Raw genomic sequence first — 16447 nt, 5'->3', positions numbered from 1 at the left:
GGTTACAAACTATGTATGGATGGTTTCTTTTTTCAGGCAATACAAACTCTATATACATTAATGAATGGGATAGCATCCGAGGTATTTTCTTTGGGGAGAGGTACTAGACAGGGCTGTCCGCTCTCGCCATTATTGTATATTTTTTTCTTAGAACCCTTGTTGGTGCAACTTCATCGTAGTATGCTTATAACGGGGGTTGAGGTGTCAAGGACATGTGCTCCACTAAAGTGTATGGCTTTTGCAGATGATGTAATGCTACTTGTAACGGAGCCGGGGCGGACAGTACCGATGGTGTTACAGATGTTTATGGATTTTGGTCAGCTAGCCGGTCTTAAACTGAACGTTTCAAAATCGGAGGCTTTACCGATGAACTTACAGGTTGATGCCTTGGGGGCTGATTTCCCATTCAAGGAAGCAGCTGGCTCCGTTAAACATTTGGGTACGCATATACCAGCTGATATGAACAGGCTATATGAGTTAAATGTGTCTCCACTTTTGCAGAAATCGGTGGATTGCTTACGGTTGTGGTCGGGGTTGTCCTTGGCTCTTTCAGGTAGAATATTCCTGTATAATATGCTTATAGTGCCAAGATGGCTATACCTGCTGCAGACTCTCCCTTTGTGGTTAAGAGAGGCTGACTTGAGGAAATCGTATAAGGCGCTACGACTATTTTTGTGGAAAGGCAAGAGGGCTAGGATTTCCTTGTCTACTCTCATGATCCCTAGAGTGAAGGATGGCATGGGGCTTTTGGATTTGCAACAGTACAATTTGGGCTGTGGAATGAGACATGTACGGGATTGGCTTTTGGGCACATCTGGTTTCACGCCTGGGGAGGTGGAGGCTTCGTCCCTGTATCCCATGTCGGCATCATATGTGCTACATGCAATGGGAGCACGGATGGGGGAGTCACTTGGGAACCATGTGATTTGGAGGTATATGAGAAGTGCTTGGAGGGCCTTGTGTGCCTATTTCTGGGGATACAGACATATCTCACCCTTTTTGGCTTTGAAGGGGAACCCTGATTTTCTTCCTGGCATGGGGAGTGGTGGTCTCTTTGGGGATGGAAGGGGGAGAGATATCAAATGGATAGGAGACTGTTGGATGCAGAGATCAAGATACTCTCCTTTTCTGTTTTGCAAGAGAGGCATGAGTTGGTGGATTCTGATATTTACATATTTCTTCAGATGAGGCATTATGTCTCCTCTTTGCATGTGGCTCGCCTTGGGTCCTCCTTCGTTCAGCAGGTTGCTTTGTGTCTGAAGTTGGAAGACCAGGTGCATTTTCAGCTTTGTCACTATGTAGAATCCCTCTCCGTTGTTCAACCAGATCTCTCTTTACAGAATGTGGCAGAAGCCTGGTCAGGGGATTTGAGCTGTGGGGGTCTCAGTAGAGGTGCTCCAGGCCTTTCTTAGTAGTATTGTAAAAACATCAATAAATATGCTTCATAGAGAGCAGGCGTACAAATTTTTGCTACGCACCCATATTTGCCCTTGGAGGGCTTTCAAAGCTTGGTTTGCTGAGACAGGTAGCTGTTCTAAATGTGGTCAGGATAGGGCTACCTTGGGTCATATGTTTTGGACTTGTGGGAGGGGGTGAGGAGTTTCCTGTCCCGCTGTTTAAGGAGGCAGATCCTGCTCCATCCTGTGGGCATTTTGTTCCGGGATGAGGTACATTTGCAGGCAGAGTCGGCTGCGCAGGGGATCTTCTTGGCAAAGGCATTAACTATTGGCTAGGAAGGTCATTCTCACCCAGTGGTGAATGTGCCGAGTTCTCCAGTTATCATTATGGCGTACCCTTCTGTTTGAGATGGCTCTCTTTGAACGCAAGCTAGTGAGTTACAGACCTGATTCTCAGTGGAAACTTTTTCAGGATGTCTGGGAACCCTATTGGTCTATGCTTACACACAAGGAGCACAGTCTGCTACTGAATGCATAGGTTGTATGTTGCTGGAGGCATATAAGTAATGAGTGGCAGGCCTGTATTGTGCCATTCCTGGCCTCAGTATAGTATCTCGCAAAATTATTGTATAGGACCTGAAATATCTGCTCCCTACAAAGTCTAATTTGATTTTCTTGTCTGGGTTGGGGGGAAGGGAGTAGGATGGGGTACTCACAAAAAATGTTATGGATGTTTCATGCTCTATTGTTTACTTATCGGGTCATGTCAACGGTTACATAATAATGTTGCTGTGATACGAGGCATGAAGATCAGTGTAGTTTCTGTTGGTGTGTTTTTGTTATGAACAGTGTTTATTTCTGTAATGGTGATACATCCAATAAAGATGAAGTAAAAAAAAAAAAACTCAATAGCTGGCTTATGTATGTCATAGGAGCTTGCCATGTTCTGCTCCTCTACACAAATTTTACCACTGTGTTGTGGTACAAGAGCAGGGAGTCTGCTGCTTCAACAACCTTGAAAAAGATGGCAAAGGTACTCAAAACAAAAATAAAATCTGATGGAGGATGCCACAGTGTGTGGTATGAAGCTGCAACATAACCATGGGGAGAAGTTATGTGCTTTCCAGGTACCTCAGTTTGCAGGGATAGTAAAGAATCCAGATGTTGAGTAAATAAACATAAGAGACTTGAACTGGATATTGTTAGTCATCTAGATACAACCAACCATACAAAGAATGAGTTGGTAAACATTCAAAAGCAGTTCAAGGAGGTAGAGGAGGAATCTCTCAGACAGGTAATTAAAGTCATGATATACAGAGAAATGCTACCTAAATACAACAGGATCCTCCTCCACCCCCATCCCGCTATCTGTTGGTGTTCCCCAGGGATCTGTCCTTGGACCCCTTCTCTTCTCAATCTACACCTCTTCCCTGGGCTCCCTGATCTCATCTCATGGTTTCCAATATCATCTCTATGCTGATGACAACCAGCTGTATCTCTCCACACCAGACATCACCGCGGAGACCCAGGCAAAGGTATCAGCCTGCTTATCCAACATTGCTGCCTGGATGTCCAACCGCCACCTGAAACTGAACATGTCCAAGACCAAGCTCATCGTCTTTCCACCAAAACTCGCTTCTCCTCTTCCTCCACTTTCTATCTCAGTTGATAACACCCTCATCCTCCCCGTCTCATCTGCGTCATCTTTGACTCCTCCCTCTCCTTCTCTGCACATATCCAGCAGATAGCCACGACCTGTCGCTTCTTCCTCTTTAACATCAGCAAAATTCGCCCTTTCCTCTCTGAACACACCACCCGAACTCTCGTCCTCGCTCTCATTACCTCTCGCCTTGACTACTGCAACTTACTCCTCACCGGCCTCCCACTTAGCCACCTATCCCCCCTTCAATCTGTTCAGAACTCTGCTGCACATCTCATATTCCGCCAGAACCGATATACTCATGTCACCCCTCTCCTCAGGTCACTTCACTGGCTTCCAATCAGATACCGCATTCAGTTCAAGCTTCTCCTTCTTACCTACAAATGCACTCAGTCTGCTGCCCCTCACTACCTCTCTACCCTCATCTCCCCTTACGTTCCCGACCGAAACCTCCATTCACAGGACAAATCCCTCCTCTCATTACCCTTCTCCACCACCGCCAACTCCAGGCCCCACTCATTCTGCCTCGCCTCACCCTATGCTTGGAACAACCTTCCCAAGCCCTTATGCCAAGCCCCCTCCCTGCCCATCTTCACGTCTTTGCTTAAAGCCCACCTCTTCAATGCTGTGTTCGGCACCTAACTCTTTCAGGATATCCAGACTGCCCCAATTTGACTGCCCCTATCAGACTGACTGTTCACGTGTCCTTTAGATTTTAAGCTCTTTGAGCAGGGGCTGTCCTTCTATGTTAAATTGTACAGCGCTGCGTAACCCTAGTAGCGCTTTAGAAATGTTAAGTAGTAGTAACAGGAGAGGAAAGAATATTTCTTAAAAAGTATAGCAATTCGTGATTGGAAGGCTGTTACAGGAAAGGTGGTTTGAGCTATACTAAGGATTGAAGCTGCACCTGTAAGAATAAAAATCTATATTTTTATTATTGATTGTACACCGCCCTGTTCTACATTGTCAGTATGGGTGGTATAGAAAGTCTGAATAAACTGTAAGCTATATTTATTTATTTTTGTTGCATTTGTACCCCGTGCTTTCCCACTCATGGCAGGCTCATTGCGGCTTACATGGGGCAATGGAGGGTTAAGTGACTTGCCCAGAGTCACAAGGAGCTGCCTGTACCTGAAGTGGGAATCAAACTCAGTTCCTCAGTTCCCCAGGACCAAAGTCCACCACCCTAACCACTAGGCCACTCCTCCAGAATGGCTGGCTTGCATCTATCCAGCCAAGCCAATACAGGTTTTACTCATGTCACAATCTATTTAGAACAGGACATAAAATAAGCATTGGGTGGGAAGGGAGCACAGACTGCTCTCACCTACAAGTAAAAAGAATTAGTATAAACAGCATAAGCCCTGAAGAAATAAAAGGCTAAAATCATTCATGCAATGTATTAGATGACTGAGTGAATGGAGTCACTGAAGATCTTGGGAATCACCCTTGATTGTCAACTGGACTTTCAAAAACATGTCTCATTGTTGGTAAGGTACTACTTTTTCAAACTTAACTGCTTCATTCTACACATTCCCGCTTGGACTCTAAGGGCCAGAAGTACAAAGCTTACCGTGCTTGCAACATTTGCTTTAGACAGATTGTAGCCTGTGTAAAGCAAATGTTATTTAGTGTCCAATGCACAAAAGGGCCTTGCTACCCTTTTACTGTTCCCCGTAGCTGCTACTGACAACCCTATGCAAATGGATTACGAGCTCATTAGTATTAAAATTAGCATTCTGAGCAAGGTAGAGACATGAGTGCCGACAATTAACACGCAAAATCTTACAGCAGGTCTGGACCTGTCATTATGGGCAGCAATCTGCTTGCACTGTATATTGTAAGCAGACTGGGCCATATTAGGTAGGCGTTCAAGTGCAAGGACCCCCCCCCCCCAACCAACCCCAAAAACTTTTAGGTATCCCTAGGGGTCCAGTGGACCCCATCCTGTCCCCATCCCTGGTGGACCGGTAAACCTCCCGACACCCCCTCGCCAACTAATGGCATCTCTGGTGGTCCGGTGGACCTCCCCCACCAAAGATATCGCCATAGGAGGTCTGGTGGATCCCCCTGACCCGACAGGCCCTGGGCCAGACCCCCAGGTGGCCAATAATAGCCATGGTGGTTTAGCGGGATTCCCCTTCACCCCCTCCTCAGTCCCTTCTTCCTACCTTGACGTAGAAAATAGAAGAATCACCTCCTCCTTCTTTCCTCAGGCTTACCCGCTTCCAAAATGGCAGATAGACCGGGAGGGTCCTAAGCACCATATAAGGACTGCATTGATTGCTGTTTGCAATTCTGTTAAATATGGCGGCCACGGGTGAAGTTAACTGCATTCTTTGTGCATTGGCCCCTTGATCACTTCACTCCCTAGTAATCAGCCGTTTGGACTACTTTAATTCCTTCCTTCACAGCCTTTGTGCATCGGCCCCTGGATCACTTCACTCCCTAGTAATCAGCCAGACTACTTTAATTCCCTCCTTCACAACCTTCGTGTCCAGGATCTGAATTGCCTCCAATTGTTACCGAGCACAGCAGTTGATCCCTTCACTTGGCACCGTAAATAAGCTTATGTTACCCTTCTGCTTCAGAAGCAACACTGGTTGCCCAAGATCTACAGAATTCAAGATTCTTAAACTCGTACATCGGATCCATTTATCTTACTTTCCACTATTCTTATCACAATACTAGCTTTCCTATATGCCAGGTAGAAATTTACATTCTGCCCACCAAGACCAAGTAATAGACCCTTCTTTTCACGCAATCCATTAGTTCATTAAGGAAGTCTAAAGCTATCAGAGCTGCAGACTAGCCATTTTTCCTCGATCTCCCACCGCTGCCCTTGCTCCTACCCCATCAGTACAAAGAAACACCAGTGTGCGAGAGAGATTGAGAAATACTGCCAAAAATAGATAAAGCAAGACTCCCTTGAAAGCATCAGACCAGAAAGACAAAAAACACAGCAGGTTATAGCCACTTTTCCTCTTACCTACAACCAGCTCCCAGGCAAGCTTTGTACTGTGGTGAGCAGGATGTAAAAAACAAATTGGGTGGGCGTGCTCACTAAAGGCAGCACCTGAGGCTCATCCCTGCCCCCCATATGACTTCCTGCAGACATCAGAGGTACAACAACAAAAGAGTGAACCTCAATGGAGTGGGGGAGTAGCCTAGTGGTTAGTACAGTGGACTTGATGCTGGGGAACTGGGTTCAATTCCTAGTACAGCTCCTTGTGATTCTGGGCAAGTCACTTAACAGCTGTGTCGAGTCCCTTTCTCCCTACCATTTTATGGCTAATAAAAGTATATATTTTTTAATTTTTTACAACCAGAGTGTCGTCTTTTTTATGTATTTATATTTTTAAATACATATTTTATGATTATTTTTAGATTTTGATGTTTTTCTACATATTTTTGATTTTTATTTTTGTTTCTGTTAGTCATCTTCGCTGTTTTGCTTTCTTTCAAGTCACTTAACCCTCCATTACCCCAGGTACAAATAAGTACCTGTATATACTATGTAAACCGCTGTGAATGCAGTTGCAAAAACTACAGAAAGGCGGTATTCAAGTCCCATTTCTCTTCCCTAGTGTTAAAAACAGAGGTCATTTGATGTGGTAGCGGAGAAATAAATAGGCCATGTCTCCCTGCATTTTTCTTGGTAAACTACTGCTGATGTGTTCTGTTCATGAGCTGTTTTTGGACCTGTGGGTCTGAAAGGAGGAATAAATAGGATGTGTCTCCCTGCACTTTTCTTGGTAAGCTACTGCGGAGGTGTTCCGTTTATAAACTGTTTCTGGAACTGTGGGCCAGAAAAGTTGAACAACAAAAAAAAGGCTACCTCTACTGCTTCCATACACACAGCTTGTCTGCGTGTATGAAAGCCATCTGTGGTGTGTGCAGAGCTGCTGCGCTTAGCAATTGGCTGCTTTGTGCATGCTCAGCTGACCAACCGGCTTCCCCCCTATCGCATGCAAATGAGCCTCTTCACAAAAGCAGCAAGAAGCTCATTTACATGCGATTCACTTTGGGGAAACACTCTCGATAATTTTTACTGAGGTAGAAATACAGTCAGACTCTTTACGGGGACCTTTGTGCATCTGGGTACAAGTTCTTTGTAGGCTATTAACTTTCAGTACACCAATGTAAAACAAACAGAATTATACACAGATCTTTTCTTTAGAGGCCTGAGAACGAAAACCAACAATGCATGAATCCACATAATGGTTCCTTGAATCATGGTTTTACTGCCATAACCCAGAATCTTTTTATTTTTTGTCAAATGACTGGACTATAAGTTTTAAGCAACAATGACCATCCCCTTATGTGTCTCCGTTAAGAATCAAATAAGCCTGTCAGCACTGTATAAAAACAATTATAATTACTAGTTTTCAAATACTAATGCAATGGGGGGGGGGGGGGGAACAGAATGGTCAGTCAGACAGCAACCACAATAAAAATAGTTTACACCTACATACACTAACTATTTTGCTCAAAAATGAACTTCATAGGCTCAGCAGCAGTGCAATGCAGGGGGACCCCCGACTTACACATCTGAAATTATGAAGGGACAATATTTTCAGATCAAAGAGTAAACAAGGAGAAACTATGTGTGCCTAGAAAAGCATACAAGGAATATGATACGTTGAAATGCTCTGCTCAGTGTGCTGCAGTGGCTAAGAAAGCAAATAGAATGTTAGGTATTATTAGGAAAGGAATGGAAAACAAAAGTGAGGACGTTATAATGCCTTTGTATCGCTCCATGGTGCAACCGCACCTCGAATATTGTGTTCAATTCTGGTCACCGCATCTCAAAAAAGATCTAGTGGAATTAGAGAAGGTACAGAGAAGTGCAACAAAAATGATAATGGGGATGGGACAACTTCCCTGTGAGGAAAGGGTGAGGCGTCTAGGGCTCTTCAGCTTGGAGGAGAGATGGCCATGGGGAGATATGATAGAGGCCTATAAAATAATGAGTGGCGTGGAATGGGTAGACATGAATTGTTTATTCTTTCCAAAAATACCAGACCTAGGGGGCATGCAAAGAAGCTACAAAGTAGTAAATTCAATACGAATCAGAGAAAATTTTTCTTTACTCAACATGTAATTAAACTCTGGAATTCGTTGTCAGAGAATGTGGTAAAGGCGGTTAGCTTAGCAGGGTTTAAAATGGGTCTGATGTCTTCCTGGAGTGGAGGATTAGCTTAGTGGTTAGTGCAGTGGCCTTTGATCCTGTGGAATTGAGTTCGATTCCCACTGCAGCTCCTTGTGACTCTGGGCAAGTCACTTAACCCTCCATTGCCCCTGGTACAAAATAAGTACCTGAATATATGTAAACCGCTTTGATGTAGTTGCAAAAACCTCAGAAAGGCGGTATATCAAGTCCTATTTCCCTTCCCTAAGGAAAAGTCCATAGACCATTATTAAATTGACTTAGAAAAATCCACTGCTTATTTCTGGGATAAGCATCATAAAATGTATTGAGCTTTTCTGGGATCTTGCCAGGTATTTGTGACCTGGATTGGCCACTGTTGGAAACAGGATACTGGGCTTGATGGACCTTTGGTCTGTCCCAGTGTGGCAACACTTATGTACTAACAAGACTACAAAATTCACGGAGACGGCCCACACATTAAATAGATACGACTACTCAGCCCCAGCAGAACTGGCCCTAGAGGTTAAAAAAAATGCTAAAAATTATGATGCATTCATTCCTAACACTTTTACATATTAGGGAATATTTTATTTTAAACTTAATTTGGGGAATTCGCTATCAGTGTTTGTTGCAAATAGAAAGCTACAACCTAGCAGACGTAACAACGTAAAAGTTACATTTCTGGTGCACTGAAAACTGACACACCTGGACTGTCTCCAGAATACAGGCCGAGAATTACCTTTTAACGCCAGCAGATGCTCTTGTTTAGGCTGATTCACATCCATTTTTCCCCCAGCATATAATCCGACCTCTAACTACAGGAGCTCCCCAAGTCCAAACTACTCACAACGCGAAACGGCCACCTCTCTAGCAAGGGTAGACAAGGGGCGGGGACAACAAGGCGGCCACGTGACTCACATAGCACGTCATCACGGACGGTCCGTCAACCAAACGGACTTACTTGTAAAGGAGGCGGTGCTGAAAAGGTTTTTGTAGCTCAGTGCTACGGCACAGTAATATATCAAATTTTAGACTTTCATGCTGTAATGGTCTTATATCAGATACAGTCTCTCAGTAATTTTGTAACATCACCTTGCTTTCTCATGCTTATTTCTAGTTATTTAATAGGATGCTATACGTTTTATGGACCCAAACAATTTTTCAGCTTTTCATAACGCAGATCCATTCTTTGGATCTTAAGTGTCCGAGGCAGTAGGTCCTGAACTTTGAAGATCCGACGTTTTACTATGAAGCTACTTTTTTTTTTTTTTTTAATCAGTCTGTTTACTTTTTTCATGTGATGACGAGTTAAAAAAATATTTATGATTCAGGGAACGCTTCCTGTAGTGTTAGAGTAAACTCAAGATTGTAAAAATGCATATTTGCATGGGAATGATTCTGGGTACCATGAGCACTGTTGAACATGGAAATAGGAGATTGAAATGGATTATACAGTAATGGAAGTTCATTGTTACAGTACTCAGCATGTTATTTGCAGAGAGTGAGTAATTTATTTGGGAGAGTAATAATCATAGTCAACTGAGGAGAGCAAACAGCCGTCCATGCAAGCCCTGCCCCTGCTGATTTTAGAGTTCCATCTTTATTCATTCCTTCCCCCAAATGTGGAACTCATACCCAATGATTACATTTGCAGATAATACACCGTGAAAAATTGCAGGAAGACCTTAGGAAACTCGAAGACTGGGCATCCAAATGACAGATGAAATTTAATGTGGACAAATGCAAAGTGATGCACACTGGGATGAATGATCCAAATTGGTATAATAGATATCTGATGGTAGGGTCCACCTTAGGAGCCAGCATCCAAGAAAAAGATCTAGTTATCATTGTAGACCAGTGGTTCCCAAACCTGGTCCTGGAGGCACCCCGGCCAGTCAGGTTTTCAGGATATCCACAATGAATATTCATGAGAAAGATTTGCATGCAGTGGTGGCCATGCATACAAATCTCTCATGAATATTCATTGTGAATATCCTGAAAACCTGACTGGCTGGAGACCCTCCAGGACCAAGTTTGGGAACCACTGTTGTAGACAATGCGCTAAAATCTTCTGTCCAGTATGCGGCAGCAGCCAAAAAAGCAAACAATGCTAGGAATTATTAGGAAAGTGTTGGTAAATAAGACCAATAATATTATAATGCCTCTGTATCATTCCATGGTGTGACCTCACATTGAGTATTGCGTTCAGTTCTGGTCACCATATCTCAAAAAAGATATAGCAAAATTAGAAAAGGTTCAAAGAAGAGTGACGAAAATTATAAAGGTGATAGAACTCCTCCAATGTGAGGAAAGGCTGAAGAGGTTAAGGCTCTTCAGCTTAGAAAAGAGACAGCTGAGGGGGGAAATGATTGAGGTCTACAAAATCCTGAGTGGTGTAGAACAGGTAAAAGTGAATCGATTTTCAATCTTTCAAAAAGTACAAAGACTAGGAGACAATGAAATTACATGGAAATTCGTTTAAAACAAATAAGTCTATAGTCTGTGTGATAAATATAGGACATGCCTCGACTAGACCTAGCCACCAGAGGGAGCTCTTAGGGTGCAAGACTGCTGTAATGACCGGGAGCCACTAGAGGGCGCTCAGGATTAGAAGAAGCCTGCTTAAATGGGTAGCGATCACTAGAGGGCATTTTAATGATAGAGGCCCTTGTGTTATTTTGTAGAAGCCACTAAGGGGAGCCCTGCCTCAACAATAGCCCTGACACATATATCTGGGGAGGGACAGAGGTTACCCTTATGCTAATTTGGAAGAGGGAGGGTCTGTGGCAGAAGGGGGGGGGAGATAGTTCCCTTCAGAAGGCAAGCCCATTGGATAAGGTTCTGTACCTTTTCTAGAATACAGAAGGAGTCCTGGAATGGTGGGGTTGGTAGGCAGACCTTTAAAAATGCCTTTTCCCAAGAACAGAGCAGAAGGAGAAGAGGCTGTTCAAGAAGAATGCCAAGCAATTGATGACTGGACACCAAAGGAAAGGATCCATAAAGATGGGCTGGAAAACCTGGGGCCTGGAATTCAATGAGGATCCCTAAAGACAGACCAGGTGCTTACCTGAAGTCCAGAATAATGGGAAGGATAAAGAACTTTGATTTGACCACAGTGTGGAGGGAACACTGTGAGCTTTGGAATAAAACTCTAATCAACAGCTGGGGATGGAGGACAGGTTTGTAAAGTTGAGGTGAAGTGAGATCCTGTCCAAGGAGTGGTGGCTGTTTTTATCTGAGACCCTCATCTCTCAGTGGAGGGCTCAGTTGAAGAGCATGTCATGAATTGTTTGTTGAAAGAAGAGTAACCCCACACAGAGTGGTTAGCAGACGCTAATCAGAGTAGATTTGCATTTAGAATGGTTAATTTGCATATCCTGGGAAGCTGGCTGAGTATTGTATAACTGACCCACACATTCCCCAGTGGATGATTCCGTTCAAGAGTGCTTGCTAAAGTGTTTGGTGCAAGAAGAATACCCTTTCATGGCAGTGACGTAGCTGCGTGGGGCCATGGGGGCCTGGGCCCTCTCAAATTTCCTCTGGGCCCCTGGTTTTGCTGGCGGGGGTCCCCAACCCCTGCCAGCTGAAGCCTTGTCTAGCGCCGGTCTCCGGCGCTACCGCATTGCCTGCCCTACTCTTTCTTCCCCCTCCTGCACACTCCTTTTAGTGAAATTGCTCACAGTTTCACTAAAAGGGTAATAGAGCTGTGACGTTACCGGGGAAAACTTCAGAGGGGAGATGTTGGATGAAATAAGGTGTCTTATGATTATTCTTCCTAAGTTAAAGGGGAGCCTTGCAGGTTGACTTTGAAAGGGACAATAAACCATTTGAAAGAGAACTTTCCTATGGCTTAATTTTCTTGTGGAAGAGTTTAGGCTCCCTAGTGCCTCCTGTTGAAAAGGAGGGCATGCTATATGGTCACCTCCTGTTGGAAGAGAGAAGGAGCCTACTGGAGTTTCTGCTACACTTTCCTAGATAGGGGGAAGTGTTGTCAGGAAGAACTTAAGACATCACTTCTGTTTGAAAGGACAGAATGTCACATCTGTTATTGAGAGACATGAGGGAAGCCACTGCTTGTCTTGGCATTGGTAGTATGGAATGTTGCTACTATTTGGGTTTCTGCCAGGTACTTGTGACCTGGATTGGCCACTGTTGGAAGCAGGATACTGGGCTACTAAGTCTGTGTCTCCCTCTCCCATCCAGTCAATCATTCTGGACTTTACTTCTCCTTCCCCTGACCCTCCTATTCTCATTATGGACCTTCTGGTTACTTCTCCTCCCTCCCTCTCTTCCATTGTCCTCAGTTTCCTCCCACCCCCATTTACAAGACTCATGGCTCTGAAGCACAAGAAAACTGTGGCAATTAGTTTTGTAAATGGGGGTGGGAGGAAACTGAGGACAATGGAAGAGAGGGAGTTAGGCAGTAGCAACAGGAAGTAAAGGTGGGAGTAAGCCAGTATATGCATTGGGCATGCTTTCTGTTTGGAAACCAGGATGATGTGGATGGGTACATCCAAAGTAGTTGGGTCCCCTGGGAAATAGTGATCATAACATGATCAAGTTTGAGCTACTTTCTGGGATGAACCCGCAAAGGAAATCTAGTGTAGCTGCATCTAATTTTCGAAAGGGTGACCATAATGAAATGAGGAAAATGGTTAAAAAGAAACTAAAAGGATCGGCTGCAAAGGTTAGGACACTAAATCAGGCGTGGACATTATTAAAAAATACCATCTTGGAAGCCCAGTCCAGATGCATTCTATGTATTTGCAAAGGTGGAAAGAAGATAAAACATCAGCCAGCATGGTTAAAAGGTGAAGTAAAAGAGGCCATTACAGCCAAAAGATTGTCCTTCAAAGAATGGAAAAAGGACCCAAATTAAGAAAATAAGAAGCAACATAAGCAAGTCATATGCAAAGCATTAATAAAGAAGGCTAAAAGGCAATATGAAGAGAAACTTGCCGTAGAAATTAAAACTCACAGTAACAACTTTTTCAGGTACATCAGAAGTAGAAAGCCTGCGAGGGAATCTGTGGGACTGTTGGATCACAAAGGAACAAAAGAGGCGCTCAGGGAAGACAAGGCCATAGTGGAGAAACTAAATTAATTATTTACTTCTGTCTTTACAGAAGAAGATGTAAGAGATCTGCCTGTACCAGAAATAGTTTTCAAGAGTGATGATGTGGAAGAACAGAAAGAAATTTCAGTGAACCTAAAAGATGTACTGAGGCAAACTGACAAACTAAAGAGTAGTAAATCACCTGGACCGGATGGCATACACCCAAGGGTAGTCAAAGAACTCAAGCATGAAATTTCTGATCTGCTGTTAGTAATATGTAGGAAAACCCATCCAAAAATGGGACAAAAAAACTTATGAAATAATAGATGAGAAAAATCAAAACTAAATGTAAGCAAAATGAATTCCCATCAAAAAACAAACACTCAAGCTTTTTTTTGACGGGTGTCTTGAAACAGCCTCGGCAAAATGTGGACCATGTCGAGACACGTTTTTCACCCATAAAAGCTAAGTGAAAGTAAACATATATTTAATTTTCTGAAGCAACATTATAAAAGGGTGGCACTTGGGAGGCATCACTTTACTTCATAAGAGATGTACGCTGATTAAAAGCCAGGATAAGTCTTGAAGTTCTTTGTATTTGTGATTGTCCTAATGAAAACATATGAGCACGTCCTTATACATAATTTCTTAAGTATAAGGGGGAATTATTTTTCCAGAGTTTTCATATGTGACTAGTTATGTTTTTGGATGAGAATTCATTTTGCTTACAGTTAGTAATATATAACCTGTTGTTAAAATCTTCCATAGTATCTGAAGATTAGAGGGTGGCCAATGTGACTCCGATTTTTAAAAAGGGATCGAGGGGTAATCTGGGAAATTATAGACTTGTAAACCTGACATCGGTGCCAGGCAAAATAGTGTAAACTATTATAAAGAAAAAAATTACACAACGTGTAGACAAACATGGTTTAATGGGACAGAGTCAGCATGGGTTCAGCTGAGGGAAATCTTGCCTCACCAATTTGCTTAATTTCTTTGAAGGTGTGATTAAACATGTGGATAAAGGTGAGCTGGTTGATGTAGTGCAAGGATGACGAACCTTTCAGAGACCGTGCCCAAACAGCAACCCAAAATCTAATTATTTATCGCAAAGTGCCAGTACTCATTATGGGCGGGGTCACCACATATGACTCCACCCCTACGATAGCCACACCCCTTACACCAGCCATGGCGCATATAAACAGTCATCATTGAAAATATTATACTAGTATAGGAGAAAAAAATAACATTAATTTTTTTCATTATAAATCATTTCTGTAAGCTGTTACAGCTCCAGCTCCAGTATACCCAGTGCAAAATAAGACAGCAGATGTAAATTCTCAAATTGGACATACTCCAAACACTAAAATTAAACTAAAATTATTTTTTCTACCTTTGTTGTCTGGTGATTTTGTTTTTCTATCCTTATTGGTCCTAGTCTCTGATTCTGCTGCTCTCTATCTGTTCTCTTAACTCCGTTTCCAGGGCGTCCTTTCCATTTATTTCTTTACTTTCCTCCTTTCTTCTTCATTTCTTGCCCTCCATCCATGTCCAGCAACCCTCCTCTCCCCTCCAGCCACCCATGTCCCTCCCAGCGGCAGGCAGGCAGGCCTCCCTCCCAGCAGCAGGCATCCGTCCCTCCCACGCAGCCCCCAGCACCAGGCCTCCCTCCCACCCACCCAGCATCAGGTCTCCCACCCACCCAGCACCAGGCCTCCCTCCCTCCCACCAAGCACCAGACCGCCCACCCTCCTTCCCTCCAACCAACCAAGCACCAGGCCGCCTGTCCGCCCTCCCTCCCTCCCAGCACCAGGGCCCCCGCTCCTCCGAAATTTAAAAGGCGCACCTCGGGGTTAAGGTGGCGTCAGCAGTGGCAGCGAAAAGCGTGCTCTTTGCTTGGCGTGCCTTTGGTCTTCCCTTCTGTCTCCCAAGCTCTGGTCCCGCCCTTGCGGAAGCAGGAAATGAGGGCCTCTGCTGCCAGTTCCCCCCTGTATTCCAAGCCTCATTCTGATGCCCCAGCATTCTAGCCTCATTCCAGGGACTATTCAAGCCTCACTGGTGTTTCAGCAGTCTAGCCTCTTCCTGGTGCCCTGCTGCATCTTTCAGTGTGGTCCAAGCCTCATTCTCAGGCACCAGAAACCATAACATCATCAATGAGTGCCCTTATAAGGAACCATGGAATACTTGTATGCATTGCCTTCACAATGTTTGCTCTTCTGTTATGGGTTTCTTGGCTCTAGTGCTGTTCCTGCATTACAGTCCTCAGCTCAGTTCCTGTGTGCAGCTCTGTTCCTGAGTTCCAATATTTAGATGTTCCTGAGTTTCACTGCACAGCTCTGTTCCTGCATTCCATTGTGTGTTCTATTCCTGAGATCCAGTGCGCAGTCTGTTCCTGAGTTCTACTTCGCAGCTCGGTTCCTCAGTTCCAGTCTCCTGATTTCCAGTCTCTGTGGTTCTTCTGCTGGATATCCAGTATCCAATCTGGTCTGGAGGTGTCTCTATCTGCTGTCCTTGGAGTCAATGACGGTCCAAGGCAATGGTGTGCTGGAGCCAGTTGTTAAATTTTTCAGCTTTTTGCGATCCGGTTGTTCTGGCAGGGTGAGCCGGCTCTCCTCCCCCTCAAGCTACAGGGTCCCAGGCTCCAGTGGCATAGATGGGGGGGGGGGGGTGGCAAGGGGGAGAAGTCTCTCCCTTAAATAGATTTGTCAAAAAAAACTGTGCCTATGCACAAGTGCTTGCACCTTCCCGCTTGCACGTGGTGCCACTGCCAGAACAGGAATGCGCCGGATGAAGCAGATCGTCGTCGTGGCCTGCCTGCCTGCCAACAGTGCACCAAGAAGTGCACTCCTGACCCGTCCCCATAGTGCTGCCTGCACTATTTGAATCCAAGAGCAGAACGTCATCCAGAGATCTTAACTGCAGCCACAGTGGCCATTGTGGTAATAACTTCCCTCAAGGCCGCTGTGGCTGAGGTGAGCGCTTTCGACGACGTTCTCCTTCTCGCTTCAAGCAGTGCAGGCAACACTGTGGGGACATGGGGCCTAGACCCAGGGTCCTCCTCAGCACACGGCCCACCTGATGTGTGGTGCAGGCTGCAGCTGTTTGGCGGTGTCACTTGGCCTTAGATGTGTGAGCTGTTCTTCTTCTTTGACTGCTGGCTTGGCTGTAGTGGGGTAAGGTAA

General features: G+C 44.5%; 1 protein-coding gene across 7 annotated transcripts in view; it reads right to left on the bottom strand.

The window, feature by feature from the left end:
- Positions 1 to 9074, bottom strand: part of TRAPPC13 (trafficking protein particle complex 13) — a 128689-nt gene extending 119615 nt beyond the window's left edge. For 4 of the 7 annotated variants that reach the window (XM_030193189.1, XM_030193190.1, XM_030193192.1 and 1 more), the window contains exon 1: positions 8949 to 9074. In XM_030193189.1, coding sequence (XP_030049049.1) covers positions 8949 to 8994 — 46 coding nt within the window. In that variant the 5' untranslated portion in view covers positions 8995 to 9074. The remainder of the gene's footprint in view (positions 1 to 8948) is intronic. The other 3 variants (XM_030193193.1, XM_030193195.1, XM_030193191.1) reach the window with 2 other exon arrangements.
- Between the last annotated feature and the right edge of the window lie 7373 nt (positions 9075 to 16447).

Source organism: Microcaecilia unicolor, chromosome 2, assembly GCF_901765095.1.
Source record: "Microcaecilia unicolor chromosome 2, aMicUni1.1, whole genome shotgun sequence".
Taxonomy (NCBI): domain Eukaryota; kingdom Metazoa; phylum Chordata; class Amphibia; order Gymnophiona; family Siphonopidae; genus Microcaecilia; species Microcaecilia unicolor.
This window is presented reverse-complemented; position numbering and strand designations above follow the sequence as displayed.